The sequence below is a fragment of the Cupressus sempervirens genome, chromosome 1, assembly GCF_028749045.1.
Source record: "Cupressus sempervirens isolate cs-2001-9-10 chromosome 1, ASM2874904v1, whole genome shotgun sequence".
In the NCBI taxonomy this organism is placed as follows: domain Eukaryota; kingdom Viridiplantae; phylum Streptophyta; class Pinopsida; order Cupressales; family Cupressaceae; genus Cupressus; species Cupressus sempervirens.
Window position 1 is genome coordinate 538,390,388 of NC_143118.1, and position 25,954 is coordinate 538,416,341.

Here is a 25,954-nt window from a genome sequence, read left to right on the forward strand (position 1 = left end):
ATGTAGGAAGGGGCATAACCCCTACCATACCTCACAAATACTCAAAAGTCTCATTGGGAAGAGGTTTAGTGAAAATATCTGTAATATGCTCTTTGGTGCTTACATACCCCAATCTAATTTCCTTTTCAGCAACTATTTCTCTCAACATGTGATACTTGATAGAAATGTGCTTAGTCTTAAAATACAACACTAGATTCTTTGATATATTTACTGTGTTTGTGTTGTCACAATGTATGATAACAGGCTCACTAAATTCTATCCTTATATACTTTAGCATATGCTTCATCCAAACAACTTGATTATAATTATTTGTTATTGCAACATATTCTGTTTCTATTGTACTTTGTGAGGTATAGTCCTGCTTCTTGCTTAGCCAAGAGACCAATCTTCCCCCAAGAAAGAAGGCTCAACCGCTAGTGCTCTTTCTGTCATCTGTACTACCTTCCCAATCAACATCAATATAAGAAAATAAATTGAAATCATTAGATCTATCATACCACAATCCAAACACTAGTGTTCTTTTTAGATATCTCAATATCATTTGGCTACTATATAATGTGCTTCTTTGGGGTCAACTTGAAATCTTAAAACAATTCCAACTACATTTGCTATATCCAGCATAGATATGTACTTCTTATGCTCAACAATAGGTGTCTCATCCTTTGTAGATAACTTGTGTCCAGTTACCTTAGGTGTTCCGATGGGTTTACATGTTTCCAAACCAAACCTTTTTAATAGATCTTTCAAATACTTAGTCGGAGAAATAAAGATTCCTTCTTTGTCCTACACAATTTGTAATCCTAGAAAATATTTCATTTCTCCCATCATGCTCATTTCAAATTCCTTCATTTCTTTTGCAAACTTGTCACTTTCATCATCATTTCCTCCAAATATGATATCATCAACATATATCACCAAAATCATCAATCTATCATCGATTTCTTTCCAATATAGATTATTATCTGCCATACCTTTGCTATATCCAACCTTTGTCAAATGCTTTTCTAACCTTGCATACCAAGTTTTGGGTGTTTGCTTCAAGCCATACAATTCTTTCTTCAATATGCATACTATGTTCTTGTCATCTATTAAACAACCTTAAAGCTATACTATGTATACCTCTTCTTCAAGTTCTCCATTAAAAAATGTTGACTTGACATCAATCTGATACACTTTGAATTTCTTATATGCTATGTATGCTAAAAATAACCTTACTACTTCTATTCTTGCCACATTAGCATAGGTTTCGTCATAGTCTATTCCTTCTTGTTGTGAGTAACCTTTACATACTAATCTTTCTTTGTTCCTTACCATTTCACCTTGTTCATTCATCTTGTTCCTGAATACCAATTTTGTTCCTATCATATTTTTGTCTATTGGTCTAGGGACCAATTCCCATGTCTAATTCTTCACTATCTAATCTAATTCTTCTTTCATAGCTTGCTTCCAATAATTATCTTTACATGCTTCATCTACATTCTTTGGTTCAACTTGAGATATCAAATGTAGTTCTTCATTTATTTTGCTTCTTATCATCACACCTTATCTTTGCTTTCAATGATCTGCTTGGGTGGATGATTCTTTGTCATATTCTTATCCGAAGTAGAAATTTTTATCTCAACTCTTAGCTCTATTGAATGAGCTTTGTTCCTGCCTTAGCTCTCCTTCATTCTGCAAATCATTATTAGTCTCAAAGAATACTTCATCATTCCTTGGTTTAGTAACAACATTCTCATCATTTGAATTATAATCAACTATTCTTTATTGTATCTTGAATTTCTCACCAACTCTTACATTTACACTTTCAACAATAGTCTTAGTTATCATATTATAACATTTATAGGCCTTGCTTTTCAATGAATAACCAAGAAATGTACCTTCATCACTTCTAGTATCAAATTTACCAATATCATCATCTCTTTTGATACAACATTTACTACCAAAAATTTTGAAATACTTAATTGTAGGTGAGTGACCAAACTATAGTTCATAAGGGGTCTTGTTTGTGTCTTTCTTGACTTGCACTCTATTGATAGTGTAGACTGTTGTATTCACAACTTCTCTCCAAAATATCTTGGATACATCATTCTCAGCTAACATAGCTCTTGCTACTTCTGTTACTGACCTATTTCTTCTTTCTACAATGCCATTTTGTTTAGAGTCTTCAACTCAACTTTTTCTTCTACTTTAGGATTGAATCTTTTCTCTTCAATCTGATTCACATTCTGCAAATCATTGCTAATGATAACTTCCACATTTTCATGGTTAGCCTTTGGATCAACAATAGTTACCAATACTTCTTCTTTCTCAACCAATTTAAGCTCATTATCCTTATCACAATCATTCAAGAATCTTTCCATACTTGCTTTAAATTCTTCATCTTCATCAGAAAGTGAACTTGTTCTAGATTTCCTTATTCTCTTAAGGCATGTAGATGAAAAATGACCAAATTCATTACACATCCAACAAGGAAAAACTTCCATACCTTCTTTATCTCCTTTTATAAGCAAATTAATACCTTCCTTGATCTTTGTGTCTTCTTTGGATCTGGATCTATCTTTTCTTGTGCTTCTATTCAGAAACTCAATGCTCAATTATGTACCCAATTATGTTCTCTCACCAAGAAGCTCCATCTTCTGGGTGTCAAAATTTCCTCTATCAGACTCAAGACTATCTTTTCTAAAATAACTCGCCATTGATCTCCCAAAGCTGTTAAACTTTATCTTCAAGGACCTGATGCTCTAATACCAATTGTTAGAAACAATAGTCCATCAAGATAATTGAGTGTGGGTGGGGGGTCAATTATCCAATAATTAAAACATTTATCCACCTTAAATAATCTTAACCATTCAACCAAAGTAAACAACAACCATAACAAGATGCACATACACAATTACACTAGATATGTTAACTAGGGAAACCCTTGATCAGAGGGAAAAAATTGGTGGGAATGATGCCCACAAGATGATGTACTAATATAAATATTCCTTGTTAGAGGATGGACCCTATTAGGAGTCTATTACAACATTTAGTACATATGAGAGACTTTAAATCCTTGTTAGAAGATTCCAACCCTATTAGGAGTTGTGCCAACCCTGTTAGGAGTTGTAGAAGATAGAAGGACCCACTATCCAAACAACTTCTAGGGAAAGACCATTGAACTCACTGTCCAACTGATCTCTCAACTATTCCTTGTAGAATAATTGTCTGTATTGTTCTTTAACTACTTTCCTATGTCCTATCAACTAGACCAATCACTATTAGACCTTGTAGACTAGGTCATGAACCTCGGATCCAAGTATTAAACTTCAAATCACACAATAAAACCTTGGCAATGAAGTTTCCTTCACCTTCACTCTCCTCTACTTATCTTTGTATTCCTCTCTTTGTGCTACTTACAATCATTCACTTACATCCATACATGATAAAGGAAAATGTCCTTCCTTTTTACCAAATCCATACAACAATTCCCTGAGTCAACTATTACACTTTCTCAATTAATTATTATAAGACCACATTAAGAACACGTTACACTTAGCAATAACATTAATCTTCCACCTTGTAACTTGAATAACTTTCCATACATGTAATACTATGATGATTGAGCTTAGCTATATCATCTCTAGAATGTCTTCTTCACATCTTTAACTTTGGCTTTTTGGAATAACAAATCTGCTAAGAGATATAAAATTTTTACCATAACATGCCTCTATAAACTCTATCTTAGAATAGTCTTCACCAAAACTTGCATAACTTCTTCCAGAATTAATATCTTATGCTTCCGAAGTTAGCTACATATACTAGACACTTAGTAGTATCTCCCTTTAACCTTGCTTAATGAAAATGCTCAACTATCCATCCATACCAACTTGATCTTTCTGTAGTTCTTCTATCAAATACCACTAAAAGTTGCAATGGTGACATCAAGACAAACGCAGTCATGAATGTAACATATGATAATGATGATGATATAATTATGTTTCTACAATACTCCCCCATCATAATATCATCATCATTCATTATTCCAACAACCCTTTCTTGAGGACTGAGGAAGCTATGTATCCTACCCTGAAGTTTGTGCACTATGGCTCTAAGAACCTAATTTTCCATTGAACCCCTTAGCCACATTGCTCTTTGCAATCCTTGCCTTTTCAGTAGCAAGGATAAGTGTCCTAGGTTGATGCATCTGAAGCTATTTGATGATGGAATCCTTAAGACCTCAAACAAAATGTTGAGTGAGGAGTATCTCATCATGATTATAGCATGAGTATTGCTCAAGTTTAAAGAATTTAATCCCATACTGGTCCACTGACATGTTCCCTTGTTTAATCTTATGGAACTCATTAGCTCGAGCCTCCCTAAACTAAGGGGAAAGGAACCTCTCTCTAAATCTCTCCTCAAAGATTGCCTAAGTGTGATTTGCTATATTGATCTGGAGCTTCTACACCTCAATGTTCCACCAAATAGATATGTGGTCTCTCAGTTGCATGCCAACACAATCGACTCTCAAGTTGGTTGCATACAAATACATGGAAAAGCAATGTTCCATATCCAGTAACAAAGTCTCAGCCCTGAGGCCACCTCCCTTACCATCATAGTATGATAGTTTAGACTATTGAAGAGATTTCATCATATCCATGCGAATGGAATCCTCACCATCATGTTCTTGACCTTTCTGATGGTGTCCTCTACCACCAAGTGGTGTGTGAGAATGTTCACACTCACACTCCTCTTCCTCTCTATGATCTAACATATGGGAATCTCCATGGTGAGATTCCTCCTCCTAACCACGGTCATGTTGGTTTTCCTCTACACGAGGTCCCAACTGAGCTATAATCTCTTGTAGAAAAGAAAACAATGCCCCAATACCACCATGATCATTACTACCCTGTTCTTCCCTACCATCACAATGTTCCTCCTTATGGTGCTCTTCCTCATTATTATTTCGTCGGTTATTACCCTGACCACAAGGTCTATGTGCAGGAGGTATCGCTAAGGAAGTAACAACATAAGAATCAAAATCACACATGAAAAGCATAAGAGCCACAAGAATAAGCTAAAATATGATAACAATGTAAGAAAAGAAAAAATATCATAATGGGAGCATAACATAGAGATCCCAATGTTGCAACATGGGCTCTAATATTATATGTAATGCCCTGCTCGAAGATCCTCGAAGCAAGGATAAATAAAAGCCAATTTTTTTAAATTTTTTTTTGAAAGCATGAAATATAACAGCATCAACATGCAACTGATCATACAATTGCAACAGAATACTTAACCAACCAAGCTAGGCTTCCAACAAATCTCCAAGTGACTTTAAAACCAAAAATGACAAAGCTACTAAGGTCACAAAACACATTTGAATCTAAGAGACCCCAAATTCGAAAGGTCAAACACTAGAGTTTGAGAACTCTGTAAAAGGTAGCCAAGTCAACTCTCAAAAAGTTTTGGTCAAGTGAAAAAGTGCCTGTTGGTCACTCGAGTAGGTTTTCTCACAAACCCATGTGATACTTTCCACTAGATAGCCATTTGATATTTCTCACTATAGCCAGGTGATACTCTCATATAGCCATGTGATACTTGTCCGGTATTGTACAATATTTCTCGCCACTATCATGTGATACTTTCAGGGGCCACGTGATAGAGTTGGATATAGTCGTGTAATACTCTTCCAGTATCTTACAATAGAACTTATAACTATTGTGCGATACTTTCTAGTATCGTACAAAATTTATCCCTAGGGTGTGCGATACTTTATCAATATCACCCAATGCTAAATAAATGTCACCCAAGAATGCAAGAAAACATTTTGACAAACATTTAGAGGGAAAGAAAAGAGTTAGAACCTCCACACTGGGGAGTACCGAATCCCTCAAGAAATAAAACACACTAAACAAGAGGAAGAAAAAACAATCTAACTATCTGATCTGTAATAATTTATGAAGGAACATGCAGAAAACAACATTGCAATGTACATACATGGTTCATAAACCAACATCGTATGAAGAAAACATAAATGACTAAACTCGTGCTTAGTTCCTCCTAACTGTGATAACATCATGATACCTCAAAGGCATTAACCATCCCTTGTGTGTAAGATCCCAACTGACCAACTAGATAGTTAGAGCTATCTTATGAGGGTGTCACTAGTACAATTTAATAACAACATAAGAACAAAAGATCTAACATGCTAATCCATCAAAGCATAGATACTCCAACTAGTAGTGAATCAGATCATCTAACAATATACTAAACATCATAATAAAGGAATGCATCAACAAAGTTAACATCATAAAACATGATATTCAAGCATTCCAATTAAAGCACAAATCACAAGGAAACATACTCTGAAAACCTGAATATACCAAGTGAAACATCAAGCATTGATCTCCATTGGAAATAGATCATCTCTGTACACTAGTCTGTAGAAGTGGTATAAGTAGCTACGCCTCCCAACCATGTGGAACCCATAGGCCCACTCCCACCATGCTGATGGAGATAATGATCCAACCACAAACACACATAAAGAAAATTCCATGGCTAATACTCATGCTAGATAGTAAAGATGACTAATACCAAGATCACAAGACAATGCAAGAACAATAGGTCCTAGTTAGACACTCTATGGGTCAAATATGTAGGGACTCAATGGAGGGTAAGTCGCTTGGCATCAAGTAGCCCAAGCTAGATATTGTGTGGAATCTCCCCAGGAAGTGCATCACACCGTGTCCTCAGGTCCACTCTGAGTGCTCACATTTTAAGTGTCCTTGGGTCAACTTTGGATGCTCACATTTTTATTATCTTATATTTATTACCCAATAATTTATTTAATTATCACTTTTTAAGAACTTCGTGCCATCTTGGGAAATAGTCATGAAGGTTGCACGAGAAGCCCCTCCATGGTGCTACCCTACATACCCATGCTCATCACACGATGAGTGCCTGTAGGCAATGCATATTCCCAACCCAACCCTAATGAACATAACTCCACTGATAACAATCACGAGATCAGGCCTCACAAGTACTTGACAAATGCACATGCACATGCTCGTGTGTGGGCTCACTAATGTCACAAAGATCATAAAAATAAGGGCTGGATAAGACCACAAGCAAAATAGCATTGAACCAAAAATAAGCTTGGGAGTATGCATGTGACACACATCCCAATGCAACATTAATGTGTAATAGTGGTCGGATTCAGATCCAATGAATAATCCAATTCCATGACCAACAGATGCCAAGAAAACTTGAGAAAATTAGGCAACACATGAATCGAGGTGAAAACCTCAAAAAACCCAACATTGACAAAAATCAACAAAAATAAAACCCATTCAACCCAAGGATGAATGTGCCATATAAATCCAATAAGAATAGAGTTCGAACATTGTATGCAAAAATTACTATCATAATAGTGTGAAACCCCAAACACCCATCCCAAAAATTAGGGAAATGCTCATACCCAACAAACTAGATAGAGCTAACAATAAAAAACAGAGGGGAACACTAGTTCTCAACCTCCTAACAAACAACTATAAAAAATGAAGTTGAAACAAGGAAACAAGAGAACCCTACCTGATAGCCAAAAGGGTCAAAATGAGAATCTAAACAATAAAATAAAAATCTCACAGAAGTTGCGAAAAATCGTGGTAATCTAAGGTCTCCCTGAGTTAGATCCAACGAGATTGATCTTGTGATGATCCCATGCCCGTAGCTCCTACAATGAACAAAAATGCAATCCTCTAGAAGAGAATTTGGAAATTTGCCCTCAATTTTTTTATTTCAGAAAGTGAGAAGTGAGGAATAAAATTCCTTTTTGGATACTTATTTTTGAGTGAATAATCGGTTAGGGAAAATAACCAGGTCACCTAGTTAACCATAACTCAACCTAAACAAAAACAAGCTATTCCAACTAATTAGAATTCAACTATGACAAAGCTGTTGGGAATAAAATAAAATAAAATAAGCCCAAAATTCCCTCAAACCAAAATTACAAAATTCCTTAATAACTTTTGTGACATATGTGAACCTCTAAATGCATGGACACACTCACGGGTCTAATCACATAATGTAAATGAGTCCAAATTTATTAAATTATTTGGGGGTTTATTTTAAATAATTAAATAGGATACGTCGACCATACATGGACGAGATTGGTTAAATATGAACAACTGAAACACTAATTCCATGTGTCACTACCAGGGATATAAATCTTGCACACTAAAACACACGATCGTGTAATTGCACATAATAACATAGCCAAAGCAATAAATGCATTAAATGAACCTAATTTAACTATTTATTTAATTATACTGAAATAATCCATTTACATCACTCACTTTCGCATACCACATCACAAAGCAAGAATGAAGTAAATAACCATAGCATCAAATCCAACATATAAACGTAATCAAAGGATATGTCTAAATACCAAATAACCAGATATCATCATAAACACATATTGTCATCTCAAAAAGGCATCATCCTGCAAATATGATCAACTGAATAACGTAGTAATCTAACATCTATAATACTAGAAATCAAAGTATAACACCTGACCATTAGGTCATCTCAAATGTAAAAATAACATGAGTAACAAGTATCTCCTGAATCAAAATGTAACAAGGTACAAACTGCAAACACGAGAGGCACTATATCACAACCAGCTGCATTAATGAGCGACATCATGTCGATCTAAGGGGAGAAGTTAATTCCCCCACTATGGACTTGCATCATAGGCTCCAATGGAGCCTGTGCAAGGGATAATGCCAGTTGGACAAACAAGCCTACTTAGCTAATCTTAGATGCAAAGAAAAAAAGACAAAGGTAAATGCAGGAACCACTACACTTGGTAGGGCACGCATTGAGGAGCGTTGGAGACAGAAAGATGATGGCCGAAGAAGATCGCAATGCGTTCACTGTTTCATTGCTAAAAATTTGCAGAGCTCAGTTATTAGTGTCAATCATAATATCTATTTATTAAATTTAGAAATAGTAATCATATATTTAATTAAATTATGTTAAATATTACCGTGACAAGTAAATCAATAAGTATTAAATTTTAATCCTTGTGATTATATCTCTATAAACTATTATAACGTAAGGCAAACACAAGCCACTACATGGCACTTGTTATATAATCAAACAAGTAACTATAATATCAAAAAACTAAAAATGCTTAAATTTGCATGTTATTTGTTTTCTTTTGTTAAAGTTACATTCAATTGCTTCATATTTGATGTTTGATAAATTGGAAGGGACATTGATGTATATCTCAAGTTGGTAACAATTTTTTTGGTTCGCATCGTTTAAATATATATAGCCTTATTCTTTTGTATATTTTTCTTAGAAATAATTAAATAAATTTCTATTTTAATATTAGATAACTTAATACTATAAATATATGCTAATAATCTTTTAAATGATTATTTAGATTTCAATTAAATTTTATATTTATATTTAATTTTTTTAACAAATTGTATTTCTTTAGAAAATTATTTCAACTAGATTCCACCAAATATTACTAAAATTAATAGTTTGATTCTTTTAAAATCTAAATTGTAACATTGACATTAGATGTTTACTAGTAAATGATTTAATATTCAAGATGAATAGATTATGTTTGTTTAAATTATTATGATTGTTTCTAGTGACTATAGTTAAAATATAGAATAAAATATGTTAGAAATAAATATTTTAAAGTTATATAGTCTCTTTAGACATGACTCCATTTTAAACATTCACTCCTTCTCCTTCTCCTTCTTAGAACTCCACAGTTCTCTCTGCCCCTCTATCTCCACCCTAGACACATTATTATGTGTAATTAGATAAAATTTATAGATTTAATAGTCCAATATTTGGTTGACTATGTTTCTATATTCACTTACTTATATTATGGCTTCTAGTCAATGCAATATAAAATTATTTTCAAATTATCACTTAAACAACTAATTATACTTAAAAAATATTTAACCAATACCATGAATGCAATTGGAAACATAATCTTTACAATTTGATCTTTGGAAATACTATCCTAAATCAATTTATTAAATCAAAATTGTGTCCTCCATTACTTTCTTGTAAGCTAGTTTAAGTATTTTCAAATGCAACAATATCTTTGTCCTTCTCATTTTACACAAACCATTCTTTATCTCACCATATATTTAATTTATGTTATTTTGTGTGATTATGTATATCTAATTAATACAAAATATAAATTACCATAAAACAAAACACTCTCACATATCATATACTGTAAAATGTATATTACTATATTAATATGAGTTTATATATAAAAATTAAATATATATTATTATGAAATAATTAATAAATATTCTTTTCTTCAATATATTATTTGATTATTTTTATTGTTTTTGTGTTGTAGAAGATGACCTGCCTACAACATAGACTTTATGTTAAAACAAATTACCGGTGTGACACTTTATTATCATTTGATTGATAGAGCCATATCATATTAATATTAATATTAATACGAGTATTCCCTGTCGGGAAACCCACCCGAGACCTGGAAAAACACACAAACAGTTCCCACAGAAAACCAAAAAGGAAAACTCGTAAAGAGGAGGAGAGGGAGGACTCCCGAGGTGATTCGCGGGCCCTATAGATAATTTTCTCTCTGATATCTTTTCTTCAGCAGAAGGGAATCGGAATGTTGTTCCATCGAGAGAGAGGCTTCTCCAATTTAGATATGGGGAGGAAAACAGAGGTGATCGTGTTGGAAAGCTACCGGGTGGCCAGGGTGTTTATTTTCTTCTGGTTAAGCAAAGAACCTGACGAGGATTGCATCAAAGGCATATTCTTTGCTTGCGAAGCTAAGACGACGAGTTTAAAAAAGCGAGAAAAAGGCGAGAAAAGCATCCACCATTCACTCTCACTTGTACGTCTGCTCAAAGCCAAAAGAAGCAGCTTCAACCGACTTGTTTGCTGGTTTTCTGCGATATAAAGAATGAACAATGCTCTCTACCCCCGTGTTTAGTAATGCAGTGCTTCTGGTTCAGTGAATTTGAATTGAATTGAAGGAATTTTAGTGAATTAAGTTGAATTGAAGGAATTTTAGTGAAGAAGGGATAATGGCGAGTACTAGCCAGAGTGAGCCGCCCAGAAGGGGGCTTACACGATCACGGACTATTGTAGGGAATCCGGCTGCCTTGGAGGAGACTGACAGCGAAGTGGTTCCCCCTTCCCTTGCCAAAGAAGTTGCCCCCATCCTTCGTGCCGCTAATGAAGTCGAGGTCGAATCCCCGCGCGTTGCATATCTCTGTACGCCTTCCACAAACACTAATTCCCCTTCTTTCAAAAATCTGCAGTCAGTCATTACAGCATTAGTAATGGATTCAATGATTATGGTGTAACAGGTAGGTTTTATGCTCTTGAGGTGGCTCACAAGATTGATCCAAAATCCGCAGGCAGAGGTGTTCGCCAATTTAAAACGGCTCTTCTGCAACGCCTGGAAAAGGTGGGAACAAGCTTCGCCTTTTTTCTCTTTTTTTCCGGCATTTCCATGGACGCATCAATGGATGCTCTGTGAAATAGCCAACTACAATTTAGCTTTACCTGTTTGTGCCTCGAATTTTTAAGCTGGGCTGTTATTGGTTACACCTTAGGGAGAGGTAGGGACGCTATATTCAAATACGTTTCCCGCTTAAAAGATAGTTCTTCCGGAAGTTTGTTCTCTACACAAAATTCGTTTACTTTCTTTGTTGTTTTATCGATAAAAGACTAAGCCAGAATGTAATATTATATAGAGTTCAGAGAATAACAGATAACATCATAATATCTTTGTTTTCTTAGCTGCCAAAAATGAGTTATTTTCTGCTTTTTGTGCTCACCTTTGCCTGCCCAAGATGGGAAGTATCCATGACAATAATTTTGGTCCAGTAAATTATGATGCTTTGGAGAAGCGTTAAATAAATGATTTACTGTTGAAGGTTTTTTGTTTGGTTCTGTTTTGTGCGAATACAAATTCATTATTGTTTGGTTCTGAGTTAATATCTCTCTTTAAAACTATGAGACGAGCTCAAGTAATATTTTCAAATATTTTTTCAGGACCTCCTTCCTCAAGGTATGGGTCTAAAGAAATTTTTGGAACATGGAATATTAGATGAAAAATTATGGATATCATATGCAAATATATAGTATATATTTGAATCTTACTTGAATTAAAAAATGTTATGCAAGCTGTCACATAGAAATAAAATTCACTCAAAAATGCTTAACAATGTTTGCAACGGTAGGTTATAATAAATTTCACTTAAAAGTCCTTAAGTGTACGATGCTTGTCATATGTAGACAATGCCAACGTCCCATTCAAAATGTTGAATCATACATTACAATGGCAAGTACGTAGTATTTTGAATGTCAGCGATCATTCGCGAGTCGTAGTAGCTGAATATTGGAATCCATTTCAAATTGAAATACTCAAATAAGTTATTAATTGGAAGTTGAAAGTAGCAACCAGGGTCTCATTATACAAGTGACAAGCATCAAAATCACAAAACTAAATTGCCAAATAAAAATGTACGCATTTGTTTGTGTTTGAACTTTGAGTAATGAGCTCAAAAATCAGATTCATTATCAATTTGTAGCTGCACATTTAGGAAACTCCTCAACATTGGAACCATTAGAAGGAAGTGGGACTATTTCTGCCAATCCCGTTTACACAGCATGGTTATCGTCAAGTTGATGTTGCTCCATAGGCTCTTCTAATAATAAAATTGCATTATTCCTACATATTTATTTATTGCTAGTCTTATGGCGAAGTACAAAAAACCATAGTAATTTTCAAAATGTGATTATGTGAACTTACCCTTTGGACTATGTGGTGAGACTATTGCGAGCATATTTATGCTTTCAAATTTATTGGAGCATTGCGTCTCCTTGATTGAGACACATTGAGTGATTTATCTAGTTAAATTAAATCAGTTACTATCATTTTACAATTTAAAAGGAAATCTTTACTTATTGCTATCTTGGGCTAACTGGCCCTACCTTAAGGGGTATGTATATTGCGAAGTTAATGTCATTTTTGCACCCCATTTAATTGAAACCTGCTCAAGGGAAAGGTTTTTAAAATAAGAGAAAGTATGTTGAGAATTGTTCAAGGGACTGGTTTTATCTTGTATAGTTCAGATGTTGAAAGTTTGGAACCCCTCCAAATCAAGAAAGAATACATGCCATACAAGACTCATTTAGTTTAAATATTATTTTAATATGATAATTTTTTTGGTTCAAGTAATTTATATATGTAATTAAACAACCACTCAATGTGCATTCTAGTATATGCATATATGTGAAACTGGGCATCAAGTTTGATATGCCACACAATTTTTATGTATTTATTGCAAGCATCCTCAACAATTTTTATGCATCTATTGCAAGTGTTCTCAACAATATATGATTAGTCTCTTGTGGAGTAGACCTTATGGTTGGTAGGTTGATATTTGAACTTGGGTTATCATTGTGGTAAAACTATATTGATCACTCTCTCCCTCTACCTTGACTTCAATGTACCTACACATAGAAGGTAAGATATGTATATGAGTTATCAAAGATGTTTCTTAGGTGCAAATGGTATGCTACACAAACAGCTTAAAGAAGACAAGAGGCCTAATATGACATTCCTGCAAGGATAATAAGAGTTTATATTTAACCAACGAGGGTAAGGTTAATTGGTTACAAGTGGTGTTGTTTTAGTGTGTACTTATACTCAAGTTCTTCTAGGGTTGGTTTGTTGGCTGGCCTTGTGCACCTACTTGGTTGTCAAGCTATCATGCTTTGATTGTTGGTTGATAATTTGATTGGAGATAATTCCTTTTTATTATTCAATTAGCTAGCTTGGATAGAATTGAGGCTGAAGATCCAGTGACACGCACAACTTATTGATAAAAAATAGATTTGTATTTAACATGAAACAACTGAAAACTCAAATATTCCACCATCATATTATAATTCCCAAATGTAGTGTAGAATGTTGAATCTTATGTGTATAACTTTCTTAAAACAATTGTAGAATGGAAAAATAAATATTGGTCTAAAGTTTAAACAAATCTACAATTTATATTATTGCGTTTCTTTGAATTAGTATGACAATTTAACTTTAATCAATTTGAACTTTATCAATCACAATAGCATCATATCTTAATTTAAAGAATCATGTACATGAGAAGAACACAATAACACAATATTTATGTGTAAACCCTTATGGGAGAAAACCATGGAAAATTGCTTGTTTGTATAATATTCTCTTACAAATTTTGTAGGCTCAACCTACTAGACCTGCCAACCCCTCATTTAATTCATGGGCACCAGGCTACTAGAGGTGCCGACTCCTCATTCAATTTGTGTGCACTAGCCAACTAGAGGCACCAACTTCTCAGTCACTTAGAGATATTGACCCCAAAGTCAAATTGTTTTCAAAAGAGCTATAAGTCTCTTCTTCAATCTGCTCTATTCAAATATGTTATAAACTGACCATAAAAATTTCTTCAATATGCTTCATAATTCTGCTCCTAAGTCTTCTTTATCTTTGCATGAAACCTTCTTCACAAATCTCATAAAGTCTTCATAATTATGCTCATAGAGTCTTCATAAATCTGCTCACTATTTGGAAGGATATTACACTGACTTTCTTTTACTTATTGTCTTTGATCCTACAATATACCCGTTCACCAAGAGAGGTAATCCTTCATTAGTATGCAATATTCTTCATATCAGAATTATATATCCTTCTTATATTCACTCACTCTACTCTTTTTTTTTACTCCACACTCCTTATGTAATTCTTCATATTTCAATCATACTTCTCAATCTGTACAAATACCTGACATTTATAAGAGAAACTATGTTTCTCAAGGTATGCACTTTCCTCAAGAGAGGGGACTCTTACACTAATATAAGAGTAATAAATGTGTGTGCTATCTTTGAACAATATAAATGTGGTGATAAAGGAAAAAATTGACCCACTAACTTATAAGTTTTGTTGTTAACAAATACTAAGCAACTATTTACTTAGTCACACCATCAGAAAATAGTCTCCTATGCATTTGTTAATTTAGTAGTCACTACCTTCATAAATCAGCTGTGTGTTTTTGAGAAAGTTGACCATTTTAATAATTCCTGTTTGCCACTTCAATAAGGAATTACCATTATTTATAAATCGTTGCATATGTCATATTACTCATAATCTTGAATTGCTTCTTCTCTGCACTTTATTATCCTTTCTTATCCTTATCATTCAAGTCTTCTATTTGCTGTCTTGCGAAGTGTATGAGTTGCTGGGATGAACTTGGGTGGTTTAAACTTCATTTGTTTGTACCTTGTCTTGTGAAGTTTATGAATTGCTGGGATGAACTTGGGTGATTTAAACTTCATTTGTTTGTACCTTGAATTTTTGTGCCAATAGTATGTCCGACCTATATACTTCACTGGCATTCCAAACACAGAATATAGTCATTCACTTCTTAATCATAGGCAATGTATACTATTTTGGAGATGCTTTTAACTTGGGTGATGTATACTTCATTGTGCTTGGACAGCATGTTTCATTATTATATAACAAGAAAATCTTCACGAGTGCCTTTTCTTCTACTTTATCAACATTGCTAGTTTTCAAAATTCTGTGGCTGACTTTAGGTCTTATACATAAAATGCTTGCCATGCTTAATTGTTGTTCACATTGTCTTCTTAGATGAAAGTTTGTCATATTGCTTCTCATGTCCTGTGAACAGTTCATACATCTTATAAATGGTTGAAGCATGTTATTTAACCATTTAACATGCTTTTATTAATATCGCAAGGCACTGTACCCCCCGAGAATAGATCTCAAAGTTAAGACATGTAGGAAATCATGTCACACAGATTTCCACATCATGACGCATTCTTTTCCATCATAAACATACCATTCTTGAGGGTGGCCTCCTTTGTAGGTAAATTTGAATATTCTATAGACTATTTCTTATAGTTCCCTCATGCCACCTCCTTGACATCAATGAAAAAACATTTATTTGTATACTTTTGACATCAGTGACAATATTTTTAACAATCTTCCTCTTTGTCATTGATGATAACATAGTTCTCTCAATTCTCTAACTCTCCCTTATTCTATATCTCTTCCCATTTCATATCAGTGGCAAAGGCATGTTCATTAAACATCTATCCACATATAGGTTATGGGAAACATTCATTCATATATTGACATCCAATACAACAAGAATATGCTTCTCTCAATGTTGGAGTTTCTCTCATTCTCCACCTTGCTGTTATACTCCTTTCTTGGGTGACCTGTGTCTTCTATGGTTCATAAAAAAATTGGATCATATCTTTGAGTTTCACAAGTTAGGAACTTTGTTTAGCTATTCCAACACTTTCTTATGTGTGTTCAACTCTTCTTTCTTTAACTATGGCCAGTAGATGAAGATCATACTTTTGATCTTTTTGTCAGTCTTCTAACCTTCCTTGTTTGAATCTAGTTTTCTGATTGCTGCTGAATAATTATCTCATCTTTGTGCTATCATTTTACATGGGAACATTTTGTTATCTTGTTGGCTCTCAAATTTGGGCTTTTTGACATTTTCTTGATTATTTGAAATATTTCTAGCTACTAAAATGATAACTCTTCTTTTCACTTCCTTCAAATCCTACACGCTATAACTGATCTTTTTCTTTCCAAGTGTTGTGCTCAGTGAAGATTGTTAGGATCAAGCAACACCGAGAGGTGGTTGGGGGGAGAGGGGATGACATGAATCAGTGTTGTAGCACTTTCAAATGAATTTATTACTTTGCAATTTAACCATAAACATCCACAAATCATAATAGAGGAAAGTAAAGCATAGAGTAAAAAAAAATTCATAACACCGTGATTTGTTTTCGAGGAAACCTTGGCCAAGGGAAAATCCTGGTGGGATGATATTCACAACTATGCACTAATTTGAAAGTTCTCTGTAAAGAGGTCTGACCCTATTAGGAGTCGTTACATAGCATTTAGTAATCTAGTCCTTGTTAGAGGTCTGCAACCTTGTTAGGAGTTGATAGCAAAGAAGAGCACACAAGCTCAAGAATGAAGGTTAAATCCACCTTTTGGACTCACTGTCCAATTATAATTAAAGTATTACAATAACGAGAGACTGTACTCGACATCACAATTTATGATTAGTCCTTAATGAAGCTCTCATTTGATCTGATCCAGAATCAAGGTTTGCACATATCATACTGTCATCATAATACCATCATCATAACATCATTATCCCGTGCTCTGTAATGATCCCTTCTTTTCGATGAAACAAAGATGATCTTAGAATGTAAATGTATACTCTTAGAATGTTATTTTTTTTATTACATTAAACAACTTGTAAATATCACAATCCCCAAACTATCAGTAATTTGGGACATCGTCTATAATTCTCCTTGTGTATCGAATCCATAATGGATGGTAGATTTACAGCTGCTCAAGTTTGGACATGATCTACATGGGCTTTCAATACTTGCCCCAAAATGAGTGATTGACTCCTCCCCTTGTGCACACTCCCTACCCATTATGCATCGACACAAGAGATCTTATAAACTTATTCACAAATTATTAATAGTGATGATCATATTAATTCAATAATATATTCCTCTAATGGCTATTCATTTAATTTAGATTATTATTCAACCTCAATGGAAAGAGTATATATTAATCGGAATATAACTTGCCTTTTTGGCCTCTGGGCCACCTTCTATACTTAGGGTATGAAATAATACTTGCTTGTTCTTAATAACAAAAGTGTTGTAAAGTCTGGCTGTACCCCATAGACTTAGGTACGTGGCTATGACAGATCACACCCCCAATAACATGTGTTGTTTGCTGTGTATTTTGTGCTTGTTTCTTGCTGTTCAATGTTGAATCTTCTAATTGGATAATGCTTGTTTTCTTTTGTATTCAGTAGTAATAGAATACGCTTCTATGCTGATTTGCCACGTGGGCGGTTTTATCCATGTTGGGTCATTAATTTCCCTTATAACCCCTATGTACGCCTCCCCACGATCTTCCATGTGGTTTTCTTTCTTTTTTTTCCGCCGGTTTCATTTCTTCCATCCATTTCATACTTTTCATTTCCTCCCCATATGCAAACATATAGGATTGTAAGAGGCAGGTCCCCTGAATTGATGCACTTTCATGGTTGGCGGGCCTTGACCCAAGGGTGGAAATGGTATACAATTTGCTTACTTTAGTTGTTTAGTAATAATAAACTTAGTTGTTTAGTAAAGAAACATTTGACATGTTAAATAATTAGAGATAAGGAAATAGGAATATAATGTGATCGGTTATATATTAATTGCTTTATGCGGGTAGATAGTAGATTCTTATTATTTCTTGAATAGTGATGATATTCAATTAAATGATTTATTCATATATGTGTTGATAATATTATTATGACTATTTAATGTCTTTTAGTATCCATGATGAGTAACAATGGTTATGAGTTGACATTTTAATCAAGGTGTTGTTATCAAGAAGGCTGTGTATTTGTGTAATTGATGTCCTTGAATTAGGAATATGCATTTATAATGTATTGAATTATATTCTTATTATATATTTTTCCTTAATAATCAATGTTTTTAATCATTGGGTTCCATTTAGAGAAGGGTCACGATAGTCTGCCCTTTTCAAATTGCTTGCCCTCAAGCAACTTCTACTTCTCACATGACATCTTATATCTTAGGCATTATCCTTAATAGTTTTATATATATATTTTCAAGCAATTTATATGCCTTGATCAATTTAGTCCAGATTGTGATATTGCTATTAGATTTAATTGTGTAATTTCTGAGTAGTGATTCAACACGAACCCATCTCTCATGAGAATAAATGGAACACTTAGCACTCATTAGATCTAGGTGGTGCTCATAGAAGTGAAGTACCGAGACTTTCCAAGAGGTCACCCATCCCAATACTACTCCAGCTTGAGCGTGCTTAAGTACAGAGTTTCCTCCATGGTTAAACCCACTGTGCTTGCAACCCTATTTGAGAGATGGGTTCGTGTTGAATCACTACTCATGAAACATGGAAGCAAATGGGGTTGCAAGAACAGTGGATTTAACCATGGAGAAAACTCACTAGTTAAGCACGCTCAAGCTAGAGTAGTACTGGGATGGGTGAGCTCCCGGGAAGTCCCAGTGCTTCACCTTTGTGAGCATCACCTAGATCCAATGAGTGCCAAGTGTTCCATTTATTCTCATGAGATATGGGTTCATGTTGAATCACTACTCATAAAACATGGGTCAATGAGTTTGACTGAGAAAGTACATAGTTAAATCCTGATAGCAATATCGCAATTTGACTTGCTGTGGAAATTATCTCCTACTTAGTCCATGTTATTAAGATCCCACTCAACATAACTATGAAGTACGATCATGGTCCCGACTTGGAGGTTAATAATCACAAAATTTTCATCCATTACAATGCAAACAACTTAAATAATTTTAATTATTTTAAAGGGATTCCTATGCCTTGATTAATTTAGTCCAGATTGTTAAGATCTTTCTCAACATAATTATGAAGTATGATCATGACCCCAACTTAGATGCGGTTAATAATCACAAAATCTTCATCCATTACAATGCAGACAACTTAAATAATTTTATGTAATGATATTTATCTTATAATGCCTCTAGTGTTTAACATGCGTTTTAACCTTGATTCCTTACTTCCCTCTTATACTCATCCTAAGGAGATCATGAATTTACTTATAGTAGGGCGCTTGACACTAGTGTATGCTCTGATTTTACTTCGCCTCTCCCTACATAACACCATCTATCAACTTGCAAAAGTATAAATAAAACTGGCTAAACATCCTAATCCCTTTGCATTAAAAGTTATATACATTCCTATAAACTTCATAAATATAAATCCATGTATATAGTGAATTAAACTCGATATGCAAACATTTATTTAAGTATATGTCTATATTGACACCATATAAAATGGTCCATAAACAAACATATGCATGATTATGTGAAGACACAATGTGTACATGGTGTATCCTATACACATAATAAACATATTACTAGATTCATGATTTTTTTCCCCTTATTGATCTCTTATCCTACAAGATGGCAAGATCATGCTCTGATACCACTTGTAATGATCCCTTCTTTTAGATGAAACAAAGATTATCTTAGAATGTAACTGTATACTCTTAGAATGTTATTTTTTATTATATTAAACGACTTGTAAATATCACAATCCCCATACTATCAGTAATTTGGGACATTGTCTATAATTCGCCTTACGCATCAAATCTATAATGGACGGTAGATTTACAGTTGCTTGAGTTCGGATATGATCTTCATGGGGTTTCTATATTTGTGCCAATGTGATCGATTTACTCCTCCCCTTGTGCACACTCTACCCGTTATGTATTGACACAAGAGATCTTATAAACTTATTCACAAATTATTAATAGTAATGATCATATTAATTCAAGAATATATTCCTTTGATGGCTATTCATTTAATTTAAATTATTATTCAACATTAATGAAAAGAGCATATATAATTCGAAATATACCTTGCCCTTTTGGCCTTTGGGCCACCTTCTATATTTAGGGTATGAAATAATACTGGCTTGTTCTTAATAACAAAAGTGTTGTAAAGTATGATTGTCCCCGATAGACTGAGGTACGCAGCTATGATAGATCACACCCCTAATAATGTGCATTGTTTGTTGTGTATTGCGCCTGTTTCCTGCTGTTCAATGTTGAATCGTCTGATTGGATTTTGCTTGTTTTCTTTCGTACTTAGTAGTAATAGAATACCCTTCTATGTCGATTTGCCACATTGGCAGTTTTATCCACGTTGGGTCATTAATTTCCCTTATAACCCCTACGTACTCCTCCCCATGATATTCCACATGGTTCCCTTCTTATTCTATCTATTTCATTTCTTCCATCCATTTCATGCTTTTCAGTCCCTCCCCATATGCGAATATATAGGATTGTAAGGGGTGGGTCCCTTAAATTGACGTCCTTGTCTGATTGGCGGGCCCTAACCTAAGGGGGAAAATGGTATATAATTTGCTTACTTTAGTTGTTTAGTAATAATAAATTTAGGTGTTTAGTAAAGCAATATTGACATGTTTAAATAATTAGAGATAAGGAAATAGGAATATAATGTGATCGGTTAGATAGTAATTGTTTTATATTATTATTATTGTTAATCTATGGGTAGATAGTAGATTCTTATTATTTCTTGGATAGTGATGATATTCAATTAAATGGTTTATTCATATATGTGTTGATAATATTATTATGACTATTTAATATCTTTTAGCATCCATGATGATTAATAATAATAATGAGGTGACATTTTAATCAAGGTGTTGCGATCAAGAAGATTGTGTGTTTGTGTAATTGATGTCCCTCAATTAGGAATATGTATTTATAATGTATTGAATTATATTCTTATTATATATTTTTCCTTAATATTTAATATTTTTAATCATTGGGTTCCATTTCAAGAAGGGTCATGACATGCTTGCATACGAATAAAAACTTTCTTTTATACCCTTCAATATATTTTATCCTGTTGGCTTACAAAAACCTTTCACAAACCTTTCACAAAACATGTAGCACAAACTCCAATAAGCAAAATAGAATCGTGCTATCAAAGGGTTAACATCTAGGATGTTGTCCCTGTATTGCCTAGCAATGGAATTGCCCACACAATTCAATTTGCTAGGTCAATTTGCCTGATCATGCAAAATTGTTCTATACTATTGTTATACTATGCCAGTTTCACTTTGTTCAATCAAAACATAGGCCAAACATTATGTAAACATAGGTGACCATATCTGAAGCATATATAAACTATATATTCCACGTTCCCAAAATTGTAGCCACATCTAATAGCTCTGTTGTTGTTAATGACTAAAACTGTTTGTATATCTTGAATACTTGCTTTGGACTTCGACATTTTTCATGTTCTTACCTTATCAAAACTCATTGTCTAACCCAGCAACCATGCCAACAAGATATGTTTCCATCAATGACAACATCTTAACTCCCATCTGATGCTCACTTGCCAACAATCTCTCCCTTTGGCATTGATGGCAACACTTAGTGAAAAATGACTAAAATGATAAGGATTCAGAGGGGGATGTGGAATCGGTTTTAAAGTCTCGTCCAAAGCCTATGCTGAGGGCTGCCTCTCCTGCCCAAACCTGGAAACTGGAAAGACCAGACTTTCGTTCCGTCCTGCATAACTCCCATCTGACGCTCACTTGCCAACAATCTCTCCCTTTGGCATTGATGGCAGCACTTAGTGAAAAATGATTAAGTGTCAATGCTAAAACAAAATGCTCTTAATAGCCTTATATATCGTTTTGTCCTTAACTGCACTCCCCCTTACAATGTACAGTATATACATCATTTTTCGCTCCATTACTCCCCTTTTGACATCAATGGCAAAGGTGAGATACAAAACTTATATACGAAATTTGCATCTAGGCAACCCTTATCTATACAAACCTCAAAATATCTGCACAATTGACTTTCAGGGCTTGAAAGTTTGCGTTTCATGTTTTCTTAAGCTTTCTGCCACTAGAATCCCACCACATAGTGCACATGCTGCAATCTCCTTTGCTTCTAAATATGTAGGCCTGAAAAGTGCATAAGACTATTGTGTAGTCTTAAGCAATTCCAGCTCCTTTTTCATTATTTCTATCTTAGGAGTAACCAAGCTCCTTAACATGGCAAATCTCTGCAGTACTCTTTCCTTCTCTCTTTGAAGAAAACTAATTTATCCATTATTGTACTAATATTCTGGTCAAAGTTAGCCACAACTTGACTGGATCTCTCATAAATAGAAGCTAACTTTTCTAAGTTATCCTCTTCTTCCTTAATAGACTTCTCTGCATCAGCTACATACCTAGCTGATCTAACACAATGAATATAGATCTTCTTCCCTTAAGAGATACATGCCTTCTACCTTCTTGAACCTTTCAGCCTTGTATTCTTTGCTTGCTCTATACTTGGCTGCCTGTTCTAATGACTGAAAATGGGTGCTGGCTATCCTCCCTACAAAACACACCAAAAGTCAAACTTTTTTTTTCTTTTTCAGATTGCTGAAAATACAGTGATTTTTAAAAACATGCAGATCATGAATAACAAATGCTGAAAATTTCAGAAAAATCCGTTTTGTTTTCGATTTTCTGATTTTTTGTCAAAGGTGCATTTTGCAGGGAGGATAGCCGCGACCTTGAAAATAAGCATTAAACTCATCCAGTTCCTTTTCCATATTATCCACAGTGTCGCTACCTTGGAAGGTCATTGGCATGGGCAGGATCTTGTTAAATTTATCAAGTGCCTTGCTCAGTACTCTGGCTTTCTTCTCAGTTTTCTGATCTCTCTACTGCCTTAGTAAAGGCCATCGTGGGTATCTTTATGAGTTGATCTTCATCATTGATTTTTAGTTCGCAAGTGCCTTACTCAAATCACTTGCCAACAATAATGTTTTAACTGATGTAGTGGGAGTCTCAATGAGACTTTCCACTTTCTCAATTGTCATATCTGTCCTCGCATTAACATTATCCTTATCAGCAGGATCAATGCTACTCTCAACTTGCTGAGGTGAAGAGTGTTCCACCTGAACTTCACTCTGATCAACTCTATCAATTGTGATCATTGAAGGTCTACCTTCATTGATCTCCCATCTGATCTCATCTGCTGTCATAACATCTTCTTTCTCTTTCTGTTTCTTCTCCTTTTCTTGATTGTCTTCTTCTATCTCCTCTACCACATCTTGGGTTCTAACATTATCTCATTGATTTTTTCATTGGAAATGAAATTTCTCATAAGTCTTCCCTCTCCTTCTCCTCCTTAGAAGGTTCCAAGGTAATTGGCACACCTGACACAAAGAAATCAGGTTGTTGAACAGTACTAAAGAATTGACTAACTTTTTCTGCTTCCTTAGTAGGTGTAACCATTTTCTCTCTAATGGAACTTATTCCTTTTGGCTTAGGCGCTGACACATCTTTAAACTCTATCTCCATTAGGAATTTGGTTATTGCATTTTCAGTTTCTTCTTCAATTTCCTCACACTTCCTAGCCATTATCCTAATAATCCTCATCTTTTCCTTAGCCTTATTAAGATTGTTTTTCATCTCATCACAAGTGATTAGACCACATATTGTGAAGTGTCTCTCTAATCCTGTGGTCTTCTTACATCTAACCTCTCAAATAGTTCCTCAGGTATACTTACTTCAATTTCTATCAATTTCTCTTAAAATTCAATTAGTAGTTAATGACTAAATCTTCTAATAATTTCTGATCATCTACCTCATACCTGTGATACTATTTTCTAGTTGATTGATCCTTCCTTCCTTTTCTATTCTCTTTGTTATCTTCTTCATATCCAGTTGCCATTTCTTCTCATCATCTTTCTTTTCCTCTTACTGTGGTTGATTTGTTGTAGATGGTTCCTTTTCCTTTTCTACTTCCCTGGTCTCAGTGACTTTTGGCTTCGTTGTACTTTGTCCCTTAGCCTTGGCCTTGGGTCTTGGAGTCCTAAAAGACCTCTTTGTAGGTTTTGCAACTGCTTTCTCAACCTTAGCTGGTGGAGTAATCCTAGATGATTTCCTTGTTCTCTGAGGCATAGGGGCAACCTCAGTCTTGGGGATCACATATGATGGTAAATCAGGTACCTCCAGTGGTTGCACAACTTCTGTAACTTCTTCAACATGTTCCTTTATAGTAGGAGCACTGATCTTAGCCTGTTTTTCTTCCTCGTTCTCTTTCCTAAGAGCAATCATCTGCTCTTTGGAAATGCCTTACTTCTCTGTAATTTTATCAACTAACTTCTCAATTTTCCTCTTTCTAGAGCCTCTGGTAAGCTCTTCTTTGACTTTACTGTATTTCTCTTCATAGGTGCCTCATCTCTCTGCATTAGCATCAGAATTGCATCTACATGTTGTACAACAATGAAAGGGTTCACTTCATAACCCATGGGAGGAATCCATTGAACCATTGGTTCAAATGCCTCCAGACAAGTATTGTCTGTTTCTACCATGAAACACATAGAATCCACATATTTCTCAACAAAACTCCTAGGGATCCTCAATTTCTGCTTCATTTCCCTTTGGATTTCTTTACATAATGCAATAAATCACTGTCAATCAACTTCTTGCCCTACATTCTGTAATCAATAATGCAGTTGGAAAGTTATCTCTCCATGCATGAGGATGCATGTTAGGAAATATGTGAATTATATGGAAAAACATATGAAGTATCAAGGAACCAAATCTGAAGACTTGCGACTTATCATGCTTTATCCTTCTTATATTCTCCAGTAGTTGCTGTGTTAGAATATGTATAATTTCTGCTGATGGAGAATTCTGTCTGCCTTATATCTTTCTATTTAATGTTTGCGAGGGTCATTGCTCACTTGTCCCATTTAGATCTCGTGTTCTTCTCTACTACTTCCTTTACTAACTTCGTTGCAGTGGGAACAATTCCAGCATTATCAAACCCAATGACCAAATGTATAAGTTCCTTGGTTATCTTTATTAGTTGGTCTCCTAACCAAATTAGCTGGTCATGAATCCTACTTAGCACAATCTTGATCCACTCTAGCTCATCAAATTCCTCGAAATTCATGACTTGCACGATATTCAGGGTTTCTAAATGTTTGAATTCATCCTTGAAAGTTCTATCCTCATTATAAAGTCCTTCATCTCACTTCAAATATCAGAATTCCCTATAGTCTCACACTTTCAGTGGATGTATGTCCTTATATCTTCCACATGAGGCACACTGTCGGGGGTTTGTGAGAAGGCATCCTCAGGTTGTCCTCCATGGACTTGAAGGAATGTTTCTTGAAATGGTAACGAGTCCTTTCATTAAAATCATATATCTGAGGTGTGTCCATCTTCTGCTCAACCAAAAATAATTCAAACAACCTC

The 25,954-nt window shown here is 34.6% G+C and overlaps 1 protein-coding gene across 1 annotated transcript in view; it reads left to right on the forward strand.

Annotated features, from left to right (window-relative positions):
- Positions 1 to 10,606: 10,606 nt before the first annotated feature.
- LOC149578586 (callose synthase 3-like) overlaps positions 10,607 to 25,954 on the forward strand; it is a 111,047-nt gene continuing 95,699 nt past the window's right edge. Inside the window, exons 1-2 of the mRNA XM_089830012.1 lie at positions 10,607 to 11,280; positions 11,376 to 11,476. Of these exons, the coding sequence (XP_089686138.1) occupies positions 11,091 to 11,280; positions 11,376 to 11,476 (291 nt within the window). The 5' untranslated portion in view covers positions 10,607 to 11,090. The remainder of the gene's footprint in view (positions 11,281 to 11,375; positions 11,477 to 25,954) is intronic.